This window comes from Somniosus microcephalus, unplaced genomic scaffold, assembly GCF_052327205.1.
Source record: "Somniosus microcephalus isolate GS21.2 unplaced genomic scaffold, FLI_Smic_1.0 scaffold1447, whole genome shotgun sequence".
In the NCBI taxonomy this organism is placed as follows: Eukaryota; Metazoa; Chordata; class Chondrichthyes; order Squaliformes; family Somniosidae; genus Somniosus; species Somniosus microcephalus.
In genome coordinates this window covers 1-22,500 of record NW_028226634.1, presented here as the reverse complement: position 1 = coordinate 22,500, position 22,500 = coordinate 1, and the positions used below count along the sequence as shown (strand labels likewise).

General features: G+C 52.6%; 1 protein-coding gene across 1 annotated transcript in view; it reads left to right on the top strand.

Moving 5' to 3' along the window:
• The window catches only part of LOC147080553 (coiled-coil domain-containing protein 120-like), a 23,163-nt gene extending 1,625 nt beyond the window's left edge, over positions 1-21,538 (top strand). The window contains exons 2-7 of the mRNA XM_085981159.1: positions 9,625-9,763; positions 11,663-11,749; positions 12,703-12,836; positions 17,449-17,568; positions 18,594-18,780; positions 20,467-21,538. Coding sequence (XP_085837285.1) covers positions 11,695-11,749; positions 12,703-12,836; positions 17,449-17,568; positions 18,594-18,780; positions 20,467-20,660 — 690 coding nt within the window. The 5' untranslated portion in view covers positions 9,625-9,763; positions 11,663-11,694 and the 3' untranslated portion in view covers positions 20,661-21,538. The remainder of the gene's footprint in view (positions 1-9,624; positions 9,764-11,662; positions 11,750-12,702; positions 12,837-17,448; positions 17,569-18,593; positions 18,781-20,466) is intronic.
• Positions 21,539-22,500: the final 962 nt, after the last annotated feature.

Below are 22,500 nucleotides of genomic sequence, written 5' to 3'. Positions count from 1 at the left end.
GGACTGTAAAAGCTTCTACAAGTATGTAAAAAGTAAAAGATTAGTGAAGACAAATGTAGGTCCCTTACAGTCAGAAACGGGAGAATTTATAATGGGGAACAAGGAAATGGCTGAGCAATTAAACAAATACTTTGGTTCTGTCTTCATGGAAGAGGACACAAACAACTTCCCAGAAATGCTAGGGAACCAAGGGTCTAGTGAGAAGGAGGAATTAACGGAAATTAGTATTAGTAAAAAAATAGTGCTGGAGAAATTAATGGGACTGAAAGCTGATAAATTCCCAGGGCCTGATAATCGGCATCCCAGAGTATGAAAAGAGGTAGCCATGGAAATAGTGGATGCATTGGTTGTCATCTTCCAAAATTCTACAGATTATGGAACAGTTCCTGCAGATTGGAGGGTGGCAAATGTAACCCCACTATTTAAAAAAGGAGGGAGAGAGAAAACAGGGAACTACAGACCGGTTAGCCTAACACCAGTAGTAGGGAAAATGCTAGAGTCTATTGTAAAGGATGTGATAACAGGACACTTAGAAAATATCAACGGGATTAGACAAAGTCAACGTGGATTTCTGAAAGGGAAATCGTGTTTGACAAACCTACTGGAGTTTTTTGAGGATGTAACTGGTAGAATAGATAAGGGAGAACCAGTAGATGTGGTGTATTTGGATTTTCAGAAGGCTTTTGATAAAGTCCCACATCAGAGGTAAGTGTGCAAAATTAAAGCACATTGTATTGGGGATAATATACTGGCATGGATTGAAAATTGGTTAACAGACAGGAAACAGAGAGTAGGAATAAATGGGTCTTTTTCGGGGTGGCAGGCGGTGACTAGTGGGGTACCGCAGGGATCAGTGCTCGGGCCCCAGCTATTCACAATATATATCAATGATTTGGATGAGGGAACTAAATGTAATATTTCCAAGTTTGCTGACGACACGAAACTAGGTGGGGTTGTGAGTTGTGAGGAGGATGCAAAGAGGCTTCAAGGCGATTTAGACAAGTTGAGTGAGCGGGCAAATACATGGCAGATGCAGTATAACGTGGATAAATGTGAAGTTATCCACTTCGGGAGGAAAAACAGAAAGGTCGAGTATTATTTAAATGGTGCTAGATTGGGAAATGTTGATGTACAGAGGGACCTGGGTGTCCTTGTACACCAGTCACTGAAAGCAAACATGCAGGTGCAGCAAGCAGTTAGGAAGGCAAATGGTATGTTGGCCTTCATTGCAAGAGGATTTGAGTACAGGAGCAAGGATGTCTTACTACAGTTATACAGGGCCTTGGTGAGACCACACCTGGAGTACTGTGTGCAGTTTTGGTCTCCTTACCTAAGAAAGGATACACTTTCCATAGAGGGAGTGCAGCGAAGGTTCACCAGACTGATTCCTGGGATGGGCAGGACTGTCGTATGAGGAGAGATTGGGTCGACTAGGCCTGTATTCACTAGAGTTTAGAAGAATAAGAGGGGAACTCATTGAACCGTATAAAATTCTGACCGGGCTCGACAGACTGGATGCAGGGAGGATGTTTCCCCTGGCTGGGGGGGTCTAGAACGAGGGGTCACAGTCTCAGGATACGGGGTAGGACATTTAGGACTGAGACGAGGAGAAATGTCTTCACTCAGAGGGTGGTGAACCTGTGGAATTCTCTACCACAGAAGGCTGTGGAGGCCAAGTCACTGAATATATTTAAGAAGGAGATAGATAGATTTCTAGACACAAAAGGCATCAAGGGGTATGGGGAGAGAGCGGGAATATGGTATTGAGATAGAGGATCAGCCCTGATCATATTGAATGGCGGAGCAGGCTCGAAGGGCCGAATGGCCGACTCCTGCTCCTATGTTCCATGTTTCTATATTCTACACTGAGGCATCAAACACTCCCAGGACAGGTACAGCACGGGTTAGATACAGAGTAAAGCTCCCTCTACACTGTCCCCATCAAACACTCCCAGGGCAGGTACAGCACGGGTTAGATACAGAGTAAAGCTCCCTCTACACTGTCCCCATCAAACACTCCCAGGGCAGGTACAGCACGGGTTAGATACAGAGTAAAGCTCCCTCTACACTGTCCCCATCAAACACTCCCAGGGCAGGTACAGCACGGGTTAGATACAGAGTATAGCTCCCTCTACGCTGTCCCATCAAACACTCCCAGGGCAGTTACAGCACGGGTTAGATACAGAGTAAAGCTCCCTCTACACTGTCCCCATCAAACACTCCCAGGGCAGGTACAGCACGGGTTAGATACAGAGTAAAGCTCCCTCTACACTGTCCCCATCAAACACTCCCAGGGCAGGTACAGCACGGGTTAGATACAGAGTAAAGCTCCCTCTACACTGTCCCATCAAACACTCCCAGGGCAGGTACAGCACGGGTTAGATACAGAGTAAATCTACCTCTACACTGTCCCCATCAAACACTCCCAGGGCAGGTACAGCACGGGTTAGATACAGAGTAAAGCTCCCTCTACACTGTCCCCATCAAACACTCCCAGGGCAGGTACAGCACGGGTTAGATACAGAGTAAAGCTCCCTCTACACTGTCCAATCAAACACTCCCAGGGCAGGTACAGCACAGGTTAGATACAGAGTAAAGCTCCCTCTACACTGTCCCGTCAAACACTCCCAGGGCAGGTACAGCACGGGTTAGATACAGAGTAAAGCTCCCTCTACACTGTCCCATCAAACACTCCCAGGGGAGGTACAGCACGGGTTAGATACAGAGTAAAGCTCCCTCTACTGTCCCCATCAAACACTCCCAGGGGAGGTACAGCACGGGTTAGATACAGAGTAAAGCTCCCTCTACACTGTCCCATCAAACACTCCCAGGGGAGGTACAGCACAGGTTAGATACAGAGTAAAGCTCCCTCGACACTGTCCCGTCAAACACTCCCAGGGCAGGTACAGCACGGGTTAGATACAGAGTAAAGCTCCCTCTACACTGTCCAATCAAACACTCCCAGGGCAGGTACAGCACAGGTTAGATACAGAGTAAAGCTCCCTCTACACTGTCCCGTCAAACACTCCCAGGGCAGGTACAGCACGGGTTAGATACAGAGTAAAGCTCCCTCTACACTGTCCCATCAAACACTCCCAGGGCAGGTACAGCACGGGTTAGATACAGAGTAAAGCTCCCTCTACACTGTCCCGTCAAACACTCCCAGGGGAGGTACAGCACGGGTTAGATACAGAGTAAAGCTCCCTCTACACTGTCCCCATCAAACACTCCCAGGGCAGGTACAGCACAGCAAGCTCCCACAAACAGTAATGTGATAATGACCAGATCATCTGTTTTAGTGATGTTGATTGAGGGATAAATATTGGCCCCAGGACACCGGGGCGAACTCCACTTCGAAATAGTGCCATAGGATCTTTTACGTCCACCTTAGAAAGCAGATGGGGCCTCAGTTTAATGTCTCATCCGAAAGACGGCACCTCCGACAGTGCAGCACCCCCTCAGCACTGCCCCTCCGACAGTGCAGCGCTCCCTCAGTACCGCCCCTCCGACAGTGCGGCGCTCCCTCCGTACCGCCCCTCCGACAGTGCGGCGCTCCCTCAGTACCGCCCCTCCGACAGTGCGGCGCTCCCTCAGTACCGCCCCTCCGACAGTGCGGCGCTGCCTCAGCAACGCCCCTCCGACAGTGCGGCGCTCCCTCAGTACCGCCCCTCCGACAGTGCGGCGCTCCCTCAGTACTGCCCCTCCGACAGTGCGGCGCTCCCTCAGTACCGCCCCTCCGACAGTGCGGCGCTGCCTCAGCAACGCCCCTCCGACAGTGCGGCGCTCCCTCAGTACCGCCCCTCCGACAGTGCGGCGCTCCCTCAGTACTGCCCCTCCGACAGGGCGGCGCTCCCTCAGTACCGCCCCTCCGACAGTGCGGCGCTCCCTCAGTACCGCCCCTCCGACAGTGCGGCGCTCCCTCATTACTGCACTGGGAGTGTCAGCCTGGATTCTTGTGCTCGAGTCTCTGGAGCGGGACTTGAACCCACAACCTTCTGACTCAGAGGTGAGGGTGCTGCCCACTGAGCCACAGCTGACAGAGAGACTGAGGAGGACCTAGAGTTGCAAGTTCAGAGGGGCAGTGATCAGAGTCAGATCGCTATCAGAGAGACGGGAGGTTGTGATGTTTGCCTATTCCCATTTCAATTTTGAAGATCCTAGTGTCCTGGACAGATGTTGTGTTGGTCTGGGAGCGCGCTGACAACTCTGAGTGTGCAAACCGCAGACAGCTGAACAGTAACTGGGCTCCCTGTGAGATCACTCGCCGCTCTGTACTCGGGCCAGGAGCAGGAGTTGCTGTGATCTCAGAGGCTGGCTCGGTGCCCGAGAGTAATCCAGGGATGGCTTGGGTCCTGTCACCACAGGAACACACACATCCTTCCTCCAGCTCTGGCATCTCTGCGGAGCGGCTCAGCAAACTCCATTTCCCACAACATGACAGTGTCGCAGATTAACCCTTCGATACCTTTCAGCATTTACGTTCACAGCCTGCTTCTCACTCTCTCCCTCTCTCTCCCTGTGCCTCTGTGTCTCCCTGTGCCTCTGTGTCTCTGTCGCTCCCTCTCTCTCTCTCTCCCCCACTCTGTATCTCTACTGATGTTAATCCAGCTCGCTCACACTGTCACTCAGTAACCCCTCTCCCCCAGCGTCCTGTGTTACTGACTGTATCTCTACTGATGTTAATCCAGCTCCCTCACACTGTCACTCAGTAACCCTCTCCCCCCAGCACCCTGTGTTACTGACAGTATCTCTACTGATGTTAATCCAGCTCCCTCACACTGTCACTCAGTAACCCCTCTCCCCCAGCGCCCTGTGTTACTGACTGTATCTCTACTGATGTTAATCCAGCTCCCTCACACTGTCACTCAGTAACCCTCTCCCCCCAGCACCCTGTGTTACTGACTGTATCTCTACTGATGTTAATCCAGCTCCCTCACACTGTCACTCAGTAACCCCTCTCCCCCAGCGCCCTGTGTTACTGACAGTATCTCTACTGATGTTAATCCAGCTCCCTCACACTGTCACTCAGTAACCCCTCTCCCCCAGCGCCCTGTGTTACTGACTGTATCTCCACTGATGTTAATCCAGCTCCCTCACACTGTCACTCAGTAACCCCTCTCCCCCAGCGCCCTGTGTTACTGACTGTATCTCTACTGATGTTAATCCAGCTCCCTCACACTGTCACTCAGTAACCCCTCTCCCCCAGCGCCCTGTGTTACTGACTGTATCTCCACTGATGTTAATCCAGCTCCCTCACACTGTCACTCAGTAACCCCTCTCCCCCAGCGCCGTGTTACTGAATGTATCTCTACTGATGTTAATCCAGCTCCCTCACACTGTCACTCAGTAACCCCTCTCCCCCAGTGCCCTGTGTTATTAACTGTATCGCTACTGATGTTAATCCAGCTCCCTCACACTGTCACTCAGTAACCCCTCTCCCCCAGCGTCCTGTGTTACTGACTGTATCTCTACTGATGTTAATCCAGCTCCCTCACACTGTCACTCAGTAACCCCTCTCCCCCAGCGCCCTGTGTTACTGACTGTATCTCTACTGATGTTAATCCAGCTCCCTCACACTGTCACTCAGTAACCCTCTCCCCCAGCGCCCTGTGTTACTGACTGTATCTTTACTGATGTTAATCCAGCTCCCTCACACTGTCACTCAGTAACCCTCTCCCCCAGCGTCCTGTGTTACTGACTGTATCCCTACTGATGTTAATCCAGCTCCCTCACACTGTCATTCAGTAACCCCTCTCCCCCAGCGCCGTGTTACTGACTGACTATCTCTACTGATGTTAATCCAGCTCCCTCACACTGTCACTTTTGGCAAATTGAATGGAGCGGGAGGGTGGTGTGGAAAGGATGTTGATTGTTTTCTGACAATTCCTTGCAAGTGTTTAGCGATTCACGTCGGAGGCCCAGTTCGGGCACCCGCTCCACATCCTGAGGCCTGTCCCCGTTGCTAGGAGACGGAGGTGTTGTACACACGTCCTTTTCCTGCCTCTCGTCCGGTCCAAGTGGTTCTTTACACTTTGAGAATTCAGGAACGGCACATTTCTATCAGGCCAGCGGCAGCACGATTGGAAAATCAGAGGAGTCGCTTAGATTTCAGGCCTGAAAATTAAAATGGCGGCACATCGCGCTCAATTCCCCTAAAGATAAAAGATTGATCTTGCATCTTTCCAGCGCCTTTCCCCACCTCAGGACGTCCCAGAGCTCCTTGCAGCCAATGAAGGACTTTTTTTGAAGTGTGGTCACTGTTGTAATGTAGGAAACACAGCAGCCAATTTGCGCACAGCAAGCTCCCACAAACAGGAATGTGATAAATGACCAGATCATCTGTTTTAGTGATGTTGGTTGAGGGATAAATATTGGCCCCAGGACACCGGGGAGAACTCCCCCCTGCTCTTCTTCCAATAGTGGCCGTGGGATCTTTTACATCCACCTGAGAGGGCAGGCGGGGGCCTCGGGTTTAACATCTCATCCTGAAAGACGGCCCCTCCGACAGTGCGGCGCTCCCTCAGTACTGCCCCTCCCACAGTGCGGCGCTCCCTCAGTACCGCCCCTCCCACAGTGCGGCGCTCCCTCAGTACCGCCCCTCCCACAGTGCGGCGCTCCCTCAGTACCGCCCCTCCCACAGTGCGGCGCTCCCTCAGTACCGCCCCTCCCACAGTGCGGCGCTCCCTCAGTACCGCCCCTCCGACAGTGCGGCGCTCCCTCAGTACTGGTACCGGGGGACTGTCAGGCCTGGATCATGGGGCGCAAGATAGGAGGGAGTGGGTCAGGATGAGAAACATCCTTGAAAGGATTAGGCCCCCCTCTCCCTCTCTCCGTTTAACCTTTAATATGGATGGGCAGGGCTGGATTTTTGACGGGCCCCTGCCGACTCCCCTGACTGCCCAGGAACAGGCACTGACAGGTGACGGGCCGCTGGGGAATGGAGGCGTTACCATAGCAACCGAGCGCAACACAATGGCCTCCTCTGTCCTCATACCTGTCGGGGCACATACCACAGCGCCGGCTCACCTGAGTAGCAGGATCCGCTGCCTGCAGAGGGAGATGAACCATTTCTGAATCGGTAACCCTCTCAGTACTGGGCCCTCGATTGCGGCAGCCTCGCCACGCAGGCCCGTTCACCCCCGCTCTGCCTGTGGGACTCCGGGTGGGACGAGCCAACACGGCACAGGCCGGGGGATGGAGCCTTGGGGCGTCCTCCAGATAAATCGCCTTTGGAGGATTTGCGATCAGCTGTTTCGTAGGCAACGCAGCGGCCGTTTTGTGCACCGCAAGATCCCACCAGCAGCCCGTTCCGCCCAAACCAGTCCGTGGCGATGTTTCCCCTCCGCCTCGTCCCACGCGCACGTTGCGTTACAGATCCCTTCACAACAACTTGCATCTATCCAGCGCCTTTAACGTCGTAAAACGTTCCCAAGGCGCTTCACAGGAGCGATTATCAAACACAATTTGACACCGAGCCACATAAGGAGATATTAGCGACCGGCGACCAAAAGCTGGGTCAAAGAGGTCGGTTTTAAGGAGCGTCTTAAAGGAGGAGAGAGAGAGGCGGAGAGGTTTAGGGAGGGAATTCCAGAGCTCGGGGCCTGGGCGGCTGAAGGCACGGCCACCAATGGTGGAGCGAGGGAAAAATGGGGGAGAGGCCAGAATTGGAGGAGCGCAGAGATCGCGGAGGGTTGTAAGAACATAAGAATTAGGAGCAGGAGTCGGCCAGTCGGCCATTCGGCCCCTCGAGCCTGCTCCGCCATTCAATAAGATCGCGGCTGATCATTGACCTCAACTCCACTTTCCCGCCCGATCCCTTGATTCTCCGAGAGTCCAAAAATCTCTCGATCTCGGCCTTGAATATACGCAAAGACTCCGCATTCACCGCCCTCTGGGGTAGAGAATTACAAAGATTCACCGCCCTCTGAGTGAAGAAATATTCCTCCTCATCTCAGTCCTAAATGGCCGACCCCTTACCCTGAGACTGTGACCCCTGGTGGTGGTGGAAAGGGTGGACAGCTTTAAGTTCCTCGGAGTCCACATCACGGAAGACCTCTCCTGGTCCCTCAATACCTCCTCTCTGGTGAAGAAGGCCCAGCAGCGCCTATATTTCCTAAGGAGGCTGAAGGGATGTAACCTGTCACCCCTGATCCTCTCTAACTTTTACCGCTGCACTATAGAGAGCATCCTGACAAACTGTATCACAGTATGGTATGGCAGCTGTAGCTACTATGACCGGAAAGCCTTGCAGCGGGTAGTCAAAACTGCTGTCGAAGTCTCGACTCCCGAGTAAGACTCTTAAACACAAAGTATCGTTAAAGACAGGCTTTATTTGCTTGCGAGGGAAGAGTTGTGTAGTCAAGGGCTACATCAGACCTCTTCAAAGTAATACAGAATTTGTAACATATTTATACAGTACAGAAACAAAACAGGCTTTCTATGCCACATGACATAGTATTGAATCATACCTGGTTACAAAGGCACAGACCTTGCGAATTATTGGAACAACGTATTCCAGGCTTCGTTAGAATAACGAACAGAAATACCTTGAGATAAGATTAATTAATCCTTTATTATGGGATCCTTCTGTTCTCCCACTGTACCAACTGAGCCTGTGGGCCGATGTTTGCCTTATCCTGTCCTTGGCTATTTGTTTGGTAAACGAGGCTCCTTGTTAAGCTTGTCACAGATAAGGAGTACGTATGTAGCATTCCTTTTATTGTCTCATCCCCTTGAAACTGATTAGTGAATCATGCTGTCGGCCATTTGAGTTTTTATTCTATGCCTAGGAAGCCATTTTGTGTCTAAGTGAGAAACTGTACTTCCACACTGCCCAACGCATTACCGGCACCCGGCTACCGACCATAGAGCACATATACCAGAAACGCTGTCTACGGAGGTCACGGTCCATCATCAAAGACCCTACCCACCCCAGCCACGGTCTGTTCGCCCTCCTGCCATCTGGGAGACGCTACAGATGCATTTGCACCCGTACGACCAGATTTAGGAACAGCTTCTTTCCCAGGGCTGTCATCCTACTGAACTCCACAAATAAACTCTAAAGCCTGCACATCTGCCAACGCACTTTATTATAGTTATATTTATGTTAATGTATTACAAGACAAATGTATGTTGAATGTTTAAATGTCTTAATCTAAATGTACACTCTCGGGAGCCGCAAGCCTACATTTCGTTGTACTGCACTTGTGCACTAACAATGACAAAGTTGATTAGGATTATGAATATTATGATCAGATTCCCCAGCCAGGGGGAAACAGCCTCTCGGCATCTACCCTGTCAATCCCCCCCTCAGAATCTTATACGTTTCAATGAGATCACCTCTCATTCTTCTAAACTCCTGAGAGTGTCGGCCCAATCTACACAATCTCTCATCGTAGGACATCCCTCTGATCGCAGGGATCAATCTAGTGAACCTTGGTTGCAGGGTTGGAGGAGGTTACAGAGATAGAGAGGGCGAGGCCATGGAGGGGATTTGAACAGGAGGTGAGAATTTTTACACTGTCTCTGTCCTTTGACCAATGTTTCTTCCGGACATGATGGGACTCGCTCTCCCTCGTGCAGCCCAGCCGGACTGACTGCTTCTCTTCTCTCTCCTGTCTTCAGAGTCAAACTGCATTCCGTTGAGGCAGCGTTCCGGAACATTCCATCCGCGAGCTGAGGTTCCGCCAGCCTCGCTGGACGCCCTCATGTGCGAGTTGTAGGGCGATGGCCCATAGCTAGGAGTAACCTAACCCCAACGCAGGTGAGTCCAGTCGAATGTTACGATCACATATTTGCCTCTAAAAACAATTGAAGGGACAAATATCATCAAACTGTTCCATTAAACACTCCCCGGGCAGGTACAGCACGGGTTAGATACAGAGTAAAGCTCCCGCTACACTGTCCCATCATACACTCCCAGGGCAGGTACAGCACGGGGTTAGATACAGAGTAAAGCTCCCTCTACACTGTCCCATCAAACACTCCCAGGGCAGGTACAGCACGGGTTAGATACAGAGTAAAGCTCCCTCTACACTGTCCCATCAAGCACTCCCAGGGCAGGTACAGCACGGGTTAGATACAGAGTAAAGCTCCCTCTACACTGTCCCATCAAACACTCCCAGGGCAGGTACAGCATGGGTTAGATACAGAGTAAAGCTCCCTCTACACTGTCCCATCAAGCACTCCCAGGGCAGGTACAGCACGGGTTAGATACAGAGTAAAGCTCCATCTACACTGTCCCATCAAACACTCCCAGGGCAGGTACAGCACGGGTTAGATACAGAGTAAAGCTCCCTCTGCACTGTCCCCATCAAACACTCCCAGGGCAGGTACAGCACGGGTTAGATACAGAGTAAATCTCTCTCTACACTGTCCCATCAAACCCTCATCACAATCTCGGGACATCCCAAAGCGCTTCACAGCCAATGGAGCAGGTTTGAAGTGTAGTCACTGTTGTAATGTAGGAAATGTGACAGCCAATTTACACAAACAGTGAGGTGATAATAACTAGATAATGTGATGTTGGTTGAGGGATAAATATTGGCCCCAGGACAACGGGGAGAACTCCCCCCTGCTCCCTGAGTACCGCCCCTCGGACAGTGCGGCGCTCCTTCAGTACTGCCCCTCCGACAGTGTGGCGCTCCCTCAGTACTGCCCCTCCCACAGTGCGGCGCTCCCTCAGTACTGCCCCTCCCACAGTGCGGCGCTCCCTCAGTACTGCCCCTCCCACAGTGCGGCGCTCCCTCAGTACCGCCCCTCCGACAGTGGGGCGCTCCCTCAGTACCGCCCCTCCGACAGTGCGGCGCTCCCTCAGTACCGCCCCTCCGACAGTGCGGCGCTCCCTCAGTACCGCCCCTCCGACAGTGCGGCGCTCCCTCAGTACCGCCCCTCCGACAGTGCGGCGCTCCCTCAGTACCGCCCCTCCGACAGTGCGGCGCTCCCTCAGTACCGCCCCTCCGACAGTGCGGCGCTCCCTCAGTACCGCCCCTCCGACAGTGCGGTGTGCGGTGCTCCCTCAGTACCGCCTCTCCGACAGTGCGGCGCTCCCTCAGTACCGCCCCTCCGACAGTGCGGCGCTCCCTCAGTACCGCCCCTCCGACAGTGCGGCGCTCCCTCAGTACCGCCCCTCCGACAGTTCGGCGCTCCCTCAGTACCGCCTCTCCGACAGTGCGGCGCTCCCTCAGTACCGCCTCTCCGACAGTGCGGCGCTCCCTCAGTACTGGCACCGGGGGAGTGTCTGGCCTGGATTAGGGGGCTCGAGTCTCTGGAGTGGGGGCTCGAACCCACAACCTGCTGACTCAGAGGCGCGAGTGAGACCCACCAAACCAGGGCTGGGCCTTGGCTGCCCCTCAGAACCCTTGTCTGAAGGTGCCACCAGACCCCCTCAGTGGTGCAAGCCTTGTCCAGGCCATGGCTCCCCAGCAACGCTGGTGGGCCTTGGGTGTCGAGCATCGATCCCCGGCCTCCTCGCCTCACAGTGAGGGAACCTTTCGCATCCGTTCTGTGCCCAGCTGCCTCCCCACCCACAGCACAGCCGAGAGCAGGAACTCTCTGCCACCTGGTGTGTTGCTCATCAGCCGCTTCTCCTCAGGGACCAAAGCGCTGGCCGACTGTGAGCCTTCCTTTCTTTTACAATAAATAAGAGCCTCTCTCTTGCCAGGAAGGAGGACTAGCCGCCCTCTGACCGGTGGGATGGAGGTCAACGGTCAACTGATAACCACGGCAACTAGCAACTTTGGCTCTCCCGGTAAGTGAAGCCCAGGGGAAGGGCCGAGGCCCCCGGCACTGGGCGTTGGGGGGAAGAGAGGGGAACCAGGAATTAGTCGCCAAGCTTGGCGCTCTTGTCGCTTGTTGGAGGGAGGGAGGGGAGGGTCCTCCGAGTTTGGAGAACGGCTAGTTTGGGGCGTGCTGGGTTGGGTTGGGTTGGGGTGTGCTATGCTGGGATGAGCTGGGTTGAGTTGGGCTTGGCTGGAATCAATTGGGCTTGGCTAGGATGTGCTGGGCTGAGCTGGGTTGAGTTGGGCAATGCTGGGTTGCGCTGAACTGGGCTGGGATGTGCTGGTTTGTGTTGGATCGGATCGAGCCGGGTTGAGTTAGGCTGGGCTTGGATCAATTGGGCTGGGATGTGCTGTGCTGGGATGAGCTGGGTTGAGTTGGGCTGGTTTGAGTTAGATCAGGCTGGGCTGGGATGTGCTGTGCTGGGATGAGCTGGATTGAGTTGGGCTGAGCTGGGTTGAGGAGTTAGTTTGGATTGGGCTGGGATGTGCTGGTTTGAGTTAGATTGGGCTGGGCTGGGATGTGCTGGGATGAGCTGGGTTGAGTTGGATCGGATTGAGTTGGGCTGAGCTGGGTTGAGGAGTTAGTTTGGATTGGGCTGTGCTGGGATGAGCTGGGTTGAGTTGGATCGGATTGGGCTAGGATGAGCTGGGTTGAGTTGGGATGGGCTGGGCTGGGATGTGCTGGGATGCACTGGGTTGAGTTGGATCGGATCGGGCTGGGATGAGCTGGGTTGAGTTGGGCTGGGCTGGGTTGAGTTGGGCTGGTCTGGGATGTGATGGGATGAGCTGGGTTGAGTAGGATCAGATCGGCCTGGGATGAGCTGTGTTGAGTTGGGCTGGTCTGGGATGTGTTGGTCTGGGATTGGCTGTTCCTCCCTTGGGATTGGGCACAAAGTGCTCACGTTGTCCTCCGATGGTGCAGGATCGCAGCGCTACACTAAGGCCGCGAAGATGAAGGTGGAGAGGAGGAAAGAGTTGGCAGTGCGACAGCAGAGGCTCGAGGAGAGCCTGAGGTGGAAGATTGCGGAGTTGAAGGAGCTGTGTCTGCAGGAAGCAGTAAGTGGGGAATCCCCGGAATGGAACCACATCCTCCTTCTCCAAAACCTCTCCTCCGTCATCCAGCTGGGTGGGACTGCACTCGCCCAGTTCCATTCATATCTATCTAATGGTAGCCAGAGAATCACCTGCAATGGCTTTTCTTCCTGCTCCTGCATCGTTACCTCTGGTGTCCCCCAAGGATCTATCCTTGGCCCCCTCCCATCCCCCTCCACAACAATCATCCGAAAACACAGCCTCAGTTTCCACATGTACGCTGACCACACCCAGCTCTACCTCACCACCACTTCTCTCGACCCCTCCACTGTCTCTAAATTGTCAGACTGCTTGTCCGACATCCAGTTCTGGATGAGCAGAAATTTTCTCCAACTAAATATTGGGAAGACCGAAGCCATTGTCTTCGATCCCCGCCACAAACTCCGTTCCCTAGTCACCGACTCCATCCCTCTCCCTAACATCTGTCTGAGGCTGAACCACACTGTTCGCAACCTTGGTGTCGTATTTGACCCTAAAATGAGCTTCCGACCACATATCCGCCCCATCACTAAGACCGCCTACTTCCACCTCCGTAACATCGCCCGTCTCCACCCCTTGCTTCAGCTCATCCGCTGCTGAAACCCTCACCCCTGCCTTTGTTACCTCCCGACTTGACTATTCCAACGCACTCCCGGCTGGCCTCCTGATGTGCCTTCAATAACCACAAAACTAGAAGTTATAGACTTTAACAAGTTGGCTTTTAATCACTAAGATCAGAGCTAACATCTCAACACACTGACTGGCTCACAGGAATGAGTCATACAGATCCTGGGATCTTTAAGTAAGAGAGGTCAGGGGCGGAGCCAAGAGCCAAGACCTGGAACCTTCCAGGTTAGTCAGGGAAGAGGAAGTGAAACTATACACCGTGTGGGGGAGGGTAATATACATGAGTGCAAAACGAATACAGGATCAAGACAAACAGATTTCATTACATTCACCCCTTCTTTAGATTTAGTCCCTCGGGGTGATGTTTCTTAAAAGTTGGTATAAGTGAGTCTTGTCAGGAGGTTTTGCTGTTCTCAGTGATTGGCGCAAAGCCGGTTGGGGTGCCTCTAGGGGAGTGGATTCTGGTTCCTCCGCTGTCCGGGCCTCCGCAGTGTCTTCCAGGTTATCTGCAGTGTCCTCCAGGTTAAAGTTGGGTATTGATACCTCTGGGCGTCCTGTCTCTTTGTGTAGGTCTTCCTCGGGTAGTCTCCCATCGTTCTCTCCGCTCCCCGAGGGAGCGAGGTCTTTTATGGAAACAGTGTCCTCTCGCCCGTCAGAGTATTCGATATAGGCGTACTGAGGGTTTGCATGGAGGAGCTGTACCTTTTCCACAAGGGGGTCCGTTTTATGGCCTCTCACGTGCTTCCGCAATAGTACTGTCCCCGGAGACGTCAGCCACGCGGGTAGAGATATGCCCAAGGTGGATTTCCGGGGGAAAACAAACATCTTTTCGTGAGGGGTAGCGTTAGTGGCTGTACATAACAGAGACCTTATGGAGTGGAGCACGTCTGGGAGGACTTCCTGCCAGCGGGAGGTCGGAAGGCCTTTTGACTTTAAGGCTAACGTGACAGCCTTCCAAACAGTAGCATTCTCCCTTTCCACATGCCCATTACCCCGGGGGTTGTAGCTAGTGGTTCTGCTAGTGGCTATCCCCTTCGAGAGCAAGAACTGGCGCAGCTCGTCACTCATGAATGACATCCCCCTATCGCTGTGTATGTAGTTCGGCATGCCAAACATGCAGAATAGATTACAGAGACACTTGATGACCGTGGCACTGGTCATGTCTGGGCAGGGAATGGCGAAGGGGAAGTGGGAATATTCATCGATGATATTGAGGAAGTATACGTTGCGGTCGACAGAGGGAAGGGGTCCCTTGAAGTCCAGACTTAGGCGCTCGAATGGCCGTGTGGCTTTGATAAGGTGTGCACGGTCAGGCCTGTAGAAACGAGGCTTGCATTCCGCACAGGTGCTGCAGGCTCTGGTCATTGCCCTGACCTCCTCGATGGAGTGGGGCAGATTGCGGGACTTTATAAAATGGTATAGTCGGGTGACCCCTGGGTGACAGAGGTCGTTGTGGAGACCCTGTAATTTGTCCGTATGAATGCTGGCACACATTCCCCGCGATAGGGCATCTGGGGGTTCATTAAGGGCTCCCGGCCTGTACATAATATCATAGTCGAACGTGGATAGTTCGATCCTCCACCTGAGTATTTTGTTATTCTTGATTTTCCCCCTTTGTTTGTTATTAAACATGAAAGCCACCGACCGCTGGTCGGTGAGCAGGGTGAAACGTTTGCCGGCTAGGTAGTGTCTCCAGTGCCGCACTGCCTCCACTATAGCCTGTGCCTCCTTCTCGACAGAAGAGTGCCTGATTTCAGGTCCCTGAAGGGTTCGGGAGAAGAAGGCCACAGGTCTCCCAGCCTGATTGAGGGTCGCAGCTAAGGCAAAGTCTGACGCATCGCTTTCGACTTGAAAGGGAATGCATTCGTCCACTGCACACACTGCAGCCCTTTCAATGTCCTGTTTAATACTGGTGAAAGCCTCCCGAGCTTCAGCTGATAGTGGGAAGGACGTCGATTTAATGAGGGGTCGGGCCTTATCAGAGTAATTGGGCACCCATTGGGCATAATACGAAAAAAATCCCAGGCACCTCTTTAAAGCTTTGGGATTGTGTGGCAGGGGCAGTTCCTTTAGGGGGCGTAATCGGTCAGGGTCCGGTCCAATTACCCCATCTTCCACCACACAGCCGAGGATACAGAGACGGGTTGTGTTGAAGACACATTTGTCTTCGTTGTAGGTTAGATTCAGCTTTGGGGCAGTTTTTAAAAATCTCGCAAGATTTAGATCGTGGTCTTGCTGGTTGTGCCCGCAGATAGTGACATTGTCCAGATAGGGGTAGGTAGCTTGTAGTTTATTCTCGTCAACCATGCGGTCCATCTCACGTTGGAAGACCGAGACCCCATTTGTTACCCCGAAGGGCACTCTGAGAAAATGGTAGAGGCGCCCGTTCGCCTCGAAGGCGGTGTATGGGCGGTCCTCCATTCTAATGGGGAGCTGGTGATACGCGGATTTGAGGTCGATAGTCAAGAAGACTCGGTATTGCGCAATCTGGTTGACCATTTCTGATATGCGGGGTAAAGGGTAGGCGTCCAGCTGGGTATAAATATTAACAGTCTGGCTGTAGTCAATTACCATCCGTTTCTTTTCGCTATTTTTAACTATGACTACTTGGGCACGCCACGGACTGGTACTGCATTCAATAATGCCTTCCCGCAGGAGTCTGTCCACTTCCGCCTTGATAAAGTGTCTGTCTTCCAGACTGTACCGTCTACTTTTGGTCGCTATGGGCCTACAGTTCGGAGCGAGATTAGCGAATAAAGAGGGCGGGCTGATTTTTAAGGTTGATAGGCCACAGACTGTGAGTGGCGGCTGGGACCCGCCATATGCTAGCGTGACACTTTCGTGGTGGCACTGGAAGTCCAGGCCCAAGATTACATTATCACAGAGTTCTGGCATCACGAGGAGTTTAAAATCCTTGTAGTCCGTGCCTTTTACAGTCAGTGTTACCACACAGTAGCCCAAAATGTCCGAAGTGTGGGGCTTAGCAGCCATAGCAATTCTGCTCCGTGTAGGGGTTACTGTTAATGAGTGCCACCGTACCAGGCTAGGGTGGATAAAACTCTCGGTACTCCCACAGTCAATTAAACATTTCGTTAAATTCCCGTTTACCTGTATGTCCATCATGGATTTTGTCAACGGGTGTGGCCTGGATTGATCCACCGTGATCGAAGCCACTGTTGGGCCCTGGGCGGCCGTTGAGTCGGGAAAAGATGGCGGATCCCAAGATGACGGCACGCATGAGGCGGTGACGGAGTTGGAAATCGGATTCCCCCTGCAGACTTTGCTAAAATGCCCCTTTTTCTTACATTTGAAGCATGTAGCGTCCTTCGCTGGGCATCGTTGTCTGGGGTGCTTGGCCTGGCCGCAGAAGTAGCATTTCGGGCCTAGACAAACAGATTTCATTACACCTCCCACGTTCCACGTAAACTTGAGGTCATCCAAAACTCTGCTGCCCCGTGTCCTAACTCGCACCGAGTCCCGTTCGCCCATCACCCCCTGTGCTCGCTGACCTACATTGACGCCCAGTCCGGCAACGCCTCGATTTTAAGATTTACATCCTGGTGTTCAAATCCCCTCCGCGGCCTCCTCGCCCCCCTCCCTATCTCCGTAACCTCCTCCAGCCCCTACAACCCTCCCAGATCTCTGCGCTCCTCCAATTCCGGCCTCTTGTTGTTGTGATCTGGAACGCGCTGCCTGAAAGGGCGGTGGGAGCAGATTCAACAGTAACTTTCAAAAGGGGGAATTGGAGAAATACTTGACGGGGAAAAATGTGCAGGGCTGTGGGGAAAGAGCAGGGGGGAGTGGGACTAATTGGAGAGCTCGTTCAAAGAGCCGGCACAGGCACGATGGGCCGAATGGCGGCCTCCTGTGCGGTATGAATTTCTATGATTCTATGAATTTATTTGACTTTCCTTCCTGCCTTGTGTCTCCATTCCTGACGCCATATTCACACGACTTTCTCGTACACCAGGAGCTGACGGGCAGGCTGCCCGCGGAATACCCGCTGGAGCAAGGGGAGAAGCCTCCCTTGATCGAACGACGGGTGGGGACCGCCGGCAGAGCACTGGAGCCCAGCGCTAAACCGGGAGAGGTAAATATCGGGCACCAGCGAGTGAGTTACTGGCTGGAAACTAATCGGGGGGTTTATATATGGAATAACAGATACCCGGGAGTGAGTTGCAGGCTGGAATCTAATTGAGGGGTTCGGGGGGTTTATATATAGAATCACAGATACCCAGGAGTGAGTTACAGGCTGGAATCTAATCGAGGAGTTCGGGGGGTTTATATATAGAATAACAGATACCTGGGAGTGAGTTAGAGGCTGGAATCTAATCGAGGGGTTCGGGGGGTTTATATATAGAATAACGGATACCCGGGAGTGAGTTACAGGCTGGAATCTAATCGAGGGGTTCAGGGGGTTTATATATAGAATAACGGATACCCGGGAGTGAGTTACAGGCTGGAATCTAATCGAGGGGTTCAGGGGGGTTTATATATAGAATAACGGATACCCGGGAGTGAGTTACAGGCTGGAATCTAATCGAGGGGTTCGGGGGGTTTATATATAGAATAACGGATACCCGGGAGTGAGTTACAGGCTGGAATCTAATCGAGGGGTTTGGGGGGTTTATATATAGAATAACGGATACATGGGAGTGAGTTACAGGCTGGAACCTAATCGAGGGGTTCAGGGCGTTTATATATAGAATAACAGATACCCGGGAGTGAGTTACAGGCTGGAATCTAATCGAGGGGTTCGGGGGGTTTATATATAGAATAACAAATACCCGGGAGTGAGTTACAGGCTGGAATCTAATCGAGGGGTTCGGGGGGTTTATATATAGAATAACGGATACCCGGGAGTGAGTTACAGGCTGGAATCTAATCGAGGGGTTCGGGGGGTTTATATATAGAATAACGGATACCCGGGAGTGAGTTACCGGCTGGAATCTAATCGAGGGGTTCGGGGGGTTTATATATAGAATAACAGATACCCGGGAGTGAGTTACAGACTGGAATCTAATCGGGGGGTTTATATACAGAATAACAGATACCCGGGAGTGAGTTACAGGCTGGAATCTAATCTCAGTCTCTGTGTCTCTTTCCCGCTCCCAGGACGCGGGCCTGAGGGATCTGGAGCGCCGCTTTGAGCTTCAGCAGCGGATTGTCAATGCCAACCGGGCGCTGGGCGCCAGGACGGACGGGCAGCGGGTGAGGCGGGGGCGTCGTTCCGACTACGCCATTCGCCTGCCGCAGGACGACGGGACAGTGGAGATCCAGCGAGCTGCCCGCTTCCCCCGAGGTACCAGCGCCAAGCGGAACGCGCCCGGGTAACGCCAACCAATGGGCACTGGGGGAGAGGGGTTACTGAGTGACAGTGTGAGGGAGCTGGATTGACATCAGTAGAGATACAGTCAGTAGCACAGGGCGCTGGGGGAGAGGGGTTACTGAGTGACAGTGTGAGGGAGCTGGATTAACATCAGCAGAGATACAGTCAATAATACAGGGCGCTGGGGGAGAGGGGTTACTGAGTGACAGTGTGAGGGAGCTGGATTAACATCAGTAGAGATAGTCAGTGGCACAGTGCGCTGGGGGAGTGGTGTTTGACAGAACAGTGTACAGGGACCTTTACTCTATATCTAACCCATGCTGTACCTGCCCTGGGAGAGTTTGATGGGACAGTGTAGAGGGAGCTTTACTCTGTATCTAACACCGTGCTGTACCTGCCCTGGGACTGTTTGATGGGACAGTGTAGAGGGAGCTTTACACTGTATCTAACCCGTGCTGTACCAGCCCTGGGAGAGTTGATGGGACAGTGTAGAGGGAGCTTTACTCTGTATCTAACCCCCTGCTGTACCTACCCTGGGAGTGTTTGATGGGACAGTGTAGAGGAAGCTTTACTCTGTATCTAACCCTGTGCTATACCTGCCCTGGGAGTGTTTGATGGGACAGTGCAGAGGGAGCTTTACTCTGTATCTAACCCGTGCTGTACCTGCCCTGGGAGTGTTTGATGGGGACAGGTTAGAGGGAGCTTTACTCTGTATGTAACCCGTTCTGTACCTGCCCTGGGAGTGCGTGATGGGGACAGTGTAGAGGGAGCTTTACTGTGCATCTAACACGTGCTGTACCTGCCCTGGGAGTGTTTGATGGGACAGTGTAGAGGGAGCTTTACTGTGCATCTAACACGTGCTGTACCTGCCCTGGGAGTGTTTGATGGGACAGTGTAGAGGGAGCTTTACTCTGTATCTAACCCGTGCTGTACCTGCACTGGGAGTGTTTGATGGGACAGTGTTGAGGGAGCTTTACTCTGTATCTAACCCGTGCTCTACCTGCCCTGGGAGTGTTTGATGGGACAGTGTAGAGGGAGCTTTACTCTGTATCTAACCCATGCTGTACCTGCCCTGGGAGTGTTTGATGGGGACAGTGTAGGGAGAGCTTTACTCTGTATCTAACCCGTGCTGTACCTGCCCTGGGAGTGTTTGATGGGACAGTGTAGAGGGAGCTTTACTCTGTATCTAACCCATGCTGTACCTGCCCTGGGAGTGTTTGATGGGACAGTGTAGAGGGAGCTTTACTCTGTATCTAACCCGTGCTGTACCTGCCCTGGGAGTGTTTGATGGGACAGTGTAGAGGGAGCTTTACTCTGTATCTAACCCGTGCTGTACCTGCCCTGGGAGTGTTTGATGGGACAGTGTAGAGGGAGCTTTACTCTGTATCTAACCCATGCTGTACCTGCCCTGGGAGTGTTTGATGGGGACAGTGTAGAGGGAGCTTTACTCTGTATCTAACCCCGTGCTGTACCTGCCCTGGGAGTGTTTGATGGGACAGTGTAGAGGGAGCTTTACTCTGTATCTAACCCTTGCTGTACCTGCCCTGGGAGTGTTTGATGGGACAGTGTAGAGGGAGCTTTTCTCTGTATCTAACCCGTGATGTAAACGCGATTGATTCATAATCCTCGCTGCGTTCCTTCTTTTCACATCTGTCCCAGACGAAGCCCCCCCGACTGCGAGTCTGCTGGCTGACGGACGGTCTTCTCCCCGTCTCGACGGTTGGGGAGACGCGCGGAATATTGGGCGCGGCAACGGCTGGACCCCGTTGCCTGCCGACATCTACTACCAGGCCAGAGGCCGCCGCTGCTCCTTCGCCAGTCCCGTCAGGTACGGTGGGAGTGGACCGCGTTAATAAGCGGCAGTAAATTGACAGGTCGGGGTCGGAAGCTGAGCGCTGGGTCAAATACGAGGGCCGAAGTTGCTAATGGTCTGGTTCAGCCTGGGATGGTGGCCAGGGAGGGGGTTGGAGTCGGTTGGCGGGGACTGAGGACAATGGCTTTGGTCTTCCCAAGTGACTCCTGGGCACGGTTTAAGGAAAAACTTAGGGATCGCTCCCTCCGCGACACCCTGGTCCACTCCTCAATCACCCCCAACAGCCGCCCTTCCCCTTCGCCCGGCACCTTCCCGTGCAAGCGCAGGAGATGCAACACCTGCCCCTATACCTCCATCCCTTCGCACTGTCCAGGGCCTCAAACACCCCTTCCAGGTGAAACAGCGATTTACTTGTACTTCTTGCAATCTAGTACACTGTATTCGCTGCTCACGATGCGGTCTCCTCTACACTGGGGAGACCAAACGCAGATTGGGCGACCGCTTTGCGGAACACCTCCGTTCAGTCCATAAGAACATAACATAAGAAATAGGAGCAGGAGTAGGCCATACGGCCCCTCGGGCCTGCTCTGCCATTCAATAGGATCATGGCTGATCCGAACCTAGACTCACGTCCACTTCCCTGCCCACTCCCCGTAACCCCTAATTCCCTTATCTGCTAGGAAACTGTCTATCTCTGTTTTATATTTATTTAATGTCGCAGCTTCCACAGCTTTCTGGGGTAGCAAATTCCACAGATTTACTACCCTCTGAGTGAAGAAGTTTCTCCTCATCTCAGTTTTGAAAGGGCAGCCCCTTATTCTAAGATTATGCCCCCTAGTTCTAGTCTAACCCATCAGTGGAAACATCCTCACCACATCCACCCGATCAAGCCCCCTCACAATCTTATATGTTTCGATAAGATCGCCTCTCATTCTTCTGAACTCCAATGAGTAGAGTCCCAACCTACTCAACCTTTCCTCATACGTCAACACCCTCATCTCTGGAATCAACCGAGTGAACCTTCTCTGAACCGCCTCGAGAGCAAGTATATCTTTTCTTAAATATGGAAACCAAAACTGTACGCAGTATTCCAGGTGTGGCCTCACCAATACCCTGTATAACTGCAGCAAGACTTCCCTGTTTTTATACTCCATCCCCCTTGCAATAAAAGCCAAGATTCCATTGGCCTTCCTGATCACCTGCTGCACCTGCATACTAACTTTTTGTGTTTCATGCACCAGGACCCCCAGATCCCTTTGTACTGTAGCACTTTGCAGTTTCTCTCCATTTAGATAATAACTTGCTCTTTGATTTTTTCTGCCAAAGTGCATAACCTCACACTTTCCAACATTATATTGCATCTGCCAAATCTCTGCCCACTCACTTAGTCTGTATATGTCCTTTTGCAGGTTTTTTATGTCCTCCTCACTCACTGCTTTCCCTCCCATCTTTGTATCGTCGGCAAACTTGGATATGTTGCACTCGGTCCCTTCCTCCAAATCGTTAATATAGATTGTAAAGAGTTGGGGTCCCAGCACTGACCCCTGCGGAACACCACTAGTTACTGATTGCCAGCCCGAGAACGAACCATTTATCCCCACTCTCTTTTCTGTTAGATAGCCAATCTTCCACCCATGCCAGAATATTACCCCCAATCCCGTGATTTTTTATCTTGTGCAGTAATCTTTTGTGTGGAACCTTGTCAAATGCCTTTTGGAAGTCCAAATACACTACATCCACTGGTTCCCCTTTATCCACCCTGTATGTTACATCCTCAAAGAATTCGAGCAAATTTGTCAAACATGACTTCCCCTTCGTAAAACCATGCTGACTCTGTCTGATTTAAATTATGTTTATCCAAATGTCCTGTTACTGCTTCC